At 44.7% G+C, this 5877-nt stretch overlaps 1 protein-coding gene across 4 annotated transcripts in view; it reads left to right on the plus strand.

The window, feature by feature from the left end:
- The window catches only part of KLHL3 (kelch-like family member 3), a 126956-nt gene that overhangs the window by 62599 nt on the left and 58480 nt on the right, over positions 1 to 5877 (plus strand). For all 4 annotated transcript variants that reach the window (XM_010844473.1, XM_010844472.1, XM_010844474.1 and 1 more), the window contains one exon: positions 1842 to 1951. In XM_010844473.1, the coding sequence (XP_010842775.1) occupies positions 1842 to 1951 (110 nt within the window). The remainder of the gene's footprint in view (positions 1 to 1841; positions 1952 to 5877) is intronic.

Below are 5877 nucleotides of genomic sequence, written 5' to 3' on the forward strand. Positions count from 1 at the left end.
CCATCATCCAAAGAAATGGGATGTTCACTTTTATGTAAAAATCTTTAAGAATGGATACTTAAAAAAATAACTACAGTCTTAAATATTCTGAAAGTTAGATAGTTGAATCTCATACTTAAAATCTACACTTTAACAAAAGATTTTTTTTCTATTGATGTGTAGAGAAGAAAGACCAACTTCTTATGTTGTGACAATTGCTTCCATCTGTAACGGATCTGACTTTTAACTTTGTGTTGTTATGTACAAACATCCCTGAGCCTCAGGATGGGCAAGCTTTAACTGTGGCTTCAGTTATATTATTAAGCTAGTGGAGAGCAAGTGGGGAGCCTTTTTTGCCCAATGAGACATGGAAAAGATTATTTATAACTCAGACTTTGAGAGTAAAATATTGACATTTAGGGACTCTGGATGAAGGGTATATGGGAATTGTTTGGATCTGAAATTCTTTCAACATATAAAGTTCAAAATGATTTTTACAAGAAATGGCTTAAACCTTAAGTTCTTTGTTTGGTTTTTAAGAAGTTGATGAGTGTGATTAGCATGCTTTGATTTTCATTTTCCCTGTGCAGCTGTGGCAGAGTTGATGTTTCAGCATGGCCTCCCAGGCATGGAGGCACTCGGAATCTCACTCCAGGGGCAAGCCAGACCAAGTTGGTGGGGGTGTGGGTGGGGCTTCTGGAATTATCCAAGAAGCTCTCAGGCTAGAGCAGGACCACCTAGAGCAGGACCACCAAAGGTCTGGAGGGCAAAGAGCTCAGGTGCTCCTGGGGTGATGGTGCAGGGTTGTGAGAACTGAGGAAGGAGCAAAGTCTGGGGCAAATGACAGAGGACCCTGTAACCTCCAGAGACTCTTGCACCCGGAGTTGTCAGCCCTTGGGCTGGTTCACCTTGAAGCAGCTTGCAAAACATGTTCTCAATTCCTTTCTCATCAGAGCATGGGAGGGAGGGAGACATGGTTTTTATCTCCATTGTACACATGAGGATAGTGGTGCCACAGGACACAGCTCTTAAGTGACACAGCCGGGACTTGAATCTAGATTCCTTCTTTCGGAAGTGCCTGCTGTTTCCCTGGTATCTCTCACTGCCTCTGTAATAGCAGGATGGTGGCCTGGGAGAATGTCAGGGTCAGAATTGTCCTTGGCATTTCCCTCATGTGGCCCTTGGGGCTTTGAGTTTTATCTCATTCTCATTGTCCCAAACTCCTCTCTATATTACAGCCTTGGAAGGCCTGGCCACTGTGGACCATTCCCAGCAGTGGTCTTGGCAGCTGTGTTGCCGCCACACCCAGACAGAAGCTTAGTTGAGCCTTCTTGTGAACCAGAGATAACAGGCTTGACTTGGGCAGGAAGGGATGAAGCCTTCTGCCAAGCTTCTAGTGCTGACTTCCTACCAGAACCCCCAGAAACTTTGGCCATGCAGCAGTTCTGACCCACTTTTGTTTGCCTGAGCGGCAGGGGGCACTGTCTGCAGCTCTGCCAGCCTGTGCCTTGAGGGGAAATGAGCCCAATTAAATAGGCAGGCCCCTGCGAGGTTTCTCTGCAGCACCATTATTAATCTCATGGAGCATGGAAAGAATACAACCTCACAACTCAGTGACCAATTTTCCTCTGTGATGATGTTCAGGACAGAGGGTTACACAGGGGGATGCCTTCACTGCTGAATTAAAAGGCTGGTTTCCCTCCAGCCAGGATGTCTACCTTTCTCTCTCCCTTCCGCCTCCCCCAGAGCTCCCAGGACTCTGCTCTGAATCCCACAGATTGTCATGGCCTTGGTTCCTGGATAGGCAGGAGCGTGTTATAACTTTGTTTTCTGAACTTATGCTTTTTTTTTTTTTGGAACAGAGCAGCACTTTCCAGAGGTGATGCTAGGGGAAGAATTTCTTAGCCTAAGTCTGGACCAGGTGTGCAGCTTGATATCCAGTGACAAGCTGACCGTTTCTTCAGAAGAGAAGGTATGGCATGGCGCTCTTTGAAACAGAAGCCTCTCTCATGAGGCGGTTGTGGGAAGGACTTGTGATTCAGTGAGATCTCTTTTCCAACTTAAAAAAAAAAAAGGTTTATATATTTTTTGTCCCTTAAAAAAGACTTTCTGGCCCATGATCACTATATATGCTTTATGGACCCTTTAAAGAAGATGTAATGGTGATGATGATGATGGCTTCAAAATGGCTTCCATTTCTTAAACCTTTACAGTTTGCCAAGCCCTATGCTAAGTGCCTGATGTTCTTCAGCTCGTTCAGCCTTCACCTCAGCCCTGTGAGGCAGGCATCACTGTTGTCCTCACATTACAGATAAGGAAACAGACTCAGAGGCATTAACTGTCTGTTCACTCAGTTGGTCTGCATGTCACTTGATCTTAACCACTGTCCCACACGGCCTCTTGTGAATATCCAGTATTTAGGCCCCAGCCAACCTTTGGGGAACATCTAATTCCAATCACATCAGATCAGATTAGTCACTCAGTCGTGTCCGACTCTTTGCGACCCCATGAATCGAAGCACGCCAGGCCTCCCTGTCCATCACCAACCCCTGGAGTTCACTGAGACTCACGTCCATCGAGTCAGTGATGCCATCCATCCATCTCATCCTCTGTCGTCCCCTTCTCCTCCTGCCCCCAATCCCTCCCAGCATCAGAGTCTTTTCCAATGAGTCAACTTTTCGCATGAGGTGGCCAAAGTACTGGAGTTTCAGCTTTAGTATCATTCCTTCCAAAGAAATCCCAGGGCTAATCTCCTTCAGAATGGACTGGTTGGATATTGGAATTTTTACTGAGGAAACCGAGCCCCACAGAGGGGTTAGGAACTGCTGAAATCACACAGTTTTGCGGTAGCCAAGCCAAGAGTAGAACCAAGGTCTCCTGACACCCAGTCCTCTAACTCACTGACCACACACCTCTTCATTTGTGCTGGAAGCATGACTTCTGCCCCTGCTTAGCTGACCTGTGACTGCTGATGTGTCCTGCCTTCCAGCCTTCCTTATCTCTGACCCTGTCCATTCAACGGGGATTGCCCCTTAGTCGTGCCCACTCTTCTCGACCCCATGGACTATAGCCTGCCTGGCTCCTCTGTCTATGGACTTTTTCAGGCAAGAATACTGGAGTGGGTTGCCATTTCCTCTGCCAGGCGATCTTCCCAACCCAGGGATAGAACCTGCATCTCGTGTTTCTTCTACATTGGCAGGTGGATCCTTTACCACTCTGCCACCTGGTAAACCATTATGCTAGGAATATTCTCTACTTTGCTCTTCATCTAGTTGAATTCCCAAACAGTTCAGATTCTTTTTCTACCAGGAAGAATTTCTTTACTCCAGGAGGTATAGTCTACTATACTGGAAATAACACAAACTTGAGTGTTGGCCACTGGGATCCAAATCTTATCTCTTGTATTTACAAATCAGTGATTTGATGTTGGGCAAGAGACTTTGCTTCTCCACCTCTTTCCTCATTTGTGAAATGTAGGAAGTAATAGAACATGTTCCACAGGGTGGTTGTGGGGATTGAAAGAAGTAAGGTATGTAAAATGCCTATTATAGTACCTGTTATCTTGTGGGTGCCTAGTCAATGTTAACTGAATTGACTGTTGACTGGGCATCCGAAATTAATTATTTTCTCCTCTGTGTTCCAGGAAAACACTTACCTTGTTCTCCTTTTTACTGTAATTAGTTCTTAGCCAGTCTTACCTCCTTCACTCACTGTGAGTTCCCAGATAGTACAGACCACACCTTATTTGGGATTTCAGTGGCTCAGTGGTAAAGAATCTGCCTACAGTGCAGGAGACATGGGTCTGATCCCTGGTTCTGGAAGATCCCCTGGAGGAGGAAATGACAACCCACTCCAGTATTCTTGCCAGGAAAATCCCATGGACAGAGGAGCCTGGTTGGCTACAGTCCATAGCATCACGAAGAGTTAGACACTACTGAAGTGACTGAACACACACACACACACACACACACACCCTGCTTACTCATCTCAGTCCTCAGAGATGCTCAGTAAATGTTTCTTTCTTTCTTTTTTTTTTTTTTTTAGCAGAATGGGTTTGTTTTTTTTTTTTAGTTTTATTTTATCTTATTTTTTTAAAATTTTTATTATTATTTTTTTACTTTGCAATATTGTATTGTCCTGGTCCACCCTTAGTGTTCAAGCTTTAGGCCCTTTCCTGAGGGAGTATTCAAAGAAAAGCCCTTGAGGAGGATTTTATGTTGGATATTAGACTGCATCCAAAGGTACCTGTCCAGAGAATGCGGTGAAATTCACAAGGCCCTGCCTGTCATCCTGCAAAAGTTTGATCAAGAAGAAAAGCAGTTGTTGGTTGGAACTATGGGCAGTCCTGGACTTCAGAGGGATCCTCAGAAGGTGCTTGCCACAAGCTGAGCTCTCCTTTAGGTTTAGGGACATCTGTGCTTCTGCTGGCTGATGTGAACAGCACCTCTGCAGGCTTCTTACTGCCCCAGCCTCAGAAATGGAGAGGCCTTCCTCACTTCTTGCCAAGCCTCCGTACTGTCTTCTCTGGACTGTGCTACCAACTCGGCACAATTTGAAGGAATGAACCAGTTAACCGGTGTATGAATGTTGGTCTGTTGGCCAGTTTAGGGCCTGCTCAAGCATATGTCAAGTGTAGCTTGAGAAAATGAAAGCAGACATATAAGCAGCAGGATTTGAATCAATTTAGGGGTGTTGAATTGAGAGGGAGACCCTCCTATCTTAAATTCATGGTGGCCCATCCTGTTCTGAGGTCATAGTAAATTTTCTTCAAGTGAGGGCTTATCTATGCTTGTTGTGCCAGGACAGACGTGGAGATGGTTGTTGGTAGGGGGGTGGCATTGTAGTGCCCTGGAAACTACTTGGGTTTTGGACGTGGGCAGAACTGGTTCCACACTGGGCTTACTGGTTGTATGACCTTGAGAAGTCACTAGTTTCTATGAACCATAATTTACTTACCTGTAAAACTGAAATACTACGAGTGCCTCCCTTATAGAATTGTCTTGAGGATTAGAGATAATGGATTAAAAAATGAAAATACAGTTTTGGTAGGTGCTCAATAAATGGCAGCTATCACTGTAATTATCATAGTTCTCTATTTGGAGGTACCATTGATAAATGGCAGTGCTATCGATTTTGACTCAATATGCCAGCAAATTTGGAAAACTCAGCAGTGGCCACAGGACTGGAAAAGGTCAGTTTTCATTCCAATCCCAAAGAAAAGCAATGCCATAGAATGCTCAAACTACCGCACAATTGTACTCATCTCACACGCTAGTAAAGTAATGCTCAAAATTCTCCAAGCCATGCTTCAGCAGTATGTGAACCGTGAACTTCCAGATGTTCAAGCTGGCTTTAGAAAGGCAGAGGAACCAGAGATCAAATTGCCAACATCTGCTGGATCATTGAAAAAGCAAGAGAGTTCCAGAAAACCATCTATTTCTGCTTTATTGACTATGCCAAAGCCTTTGACTGTGTGGATCACAATAAACTGTGGAAAATTCTGAAAGAGATGGGAATACCAGACCACCTGACCTGCCTCTTGAGAAACCTATATGTAGGTCATGAAGCAACAGTTAGAACTGGACATGGAACAACAGACTGGTTCCAAATAGGAAAGGGAGTACGTCCAGGCTGTAGATTGTCACCCTGCTTATTTAACTTATATGCAGAGTACATCATGAGAAATGCTGGGCTGGAAGAAGCAGAAGCTGGAATCAAGATTGCCGGGAGAAATATCAATAACCTCAGATATGCAGATGACACCACCCTTATGGCAGGAAGTGAAGAGGAACTAAAAAGCCTCTTGATGAAAGTGAAAGAGGAGAGTGAAAAAGTTGGCTTAAAGCTCAACATTCAGAAAACGAAGATCATGGCATCTGGTCCCATTACTTCATGGGA

The sequence above is a fragment of the Bison bison genome, unplaced genomic scaffold (assembly GCF_000754665.1).
Source record: "Bison bison bison isolate TAMUID 2011002044 unplaced genomic scaffold, Bison_UMD1.0 scf7180017864203, whole genome shotgun sequence".
In the NCBI taxonomy this organism is placed as follows: domain Eukaryota; kingdom Metazoa; phylum Chordata; class Mammalia; order Artiodactyla; family Bovidae; genus Bison; species Bison bison.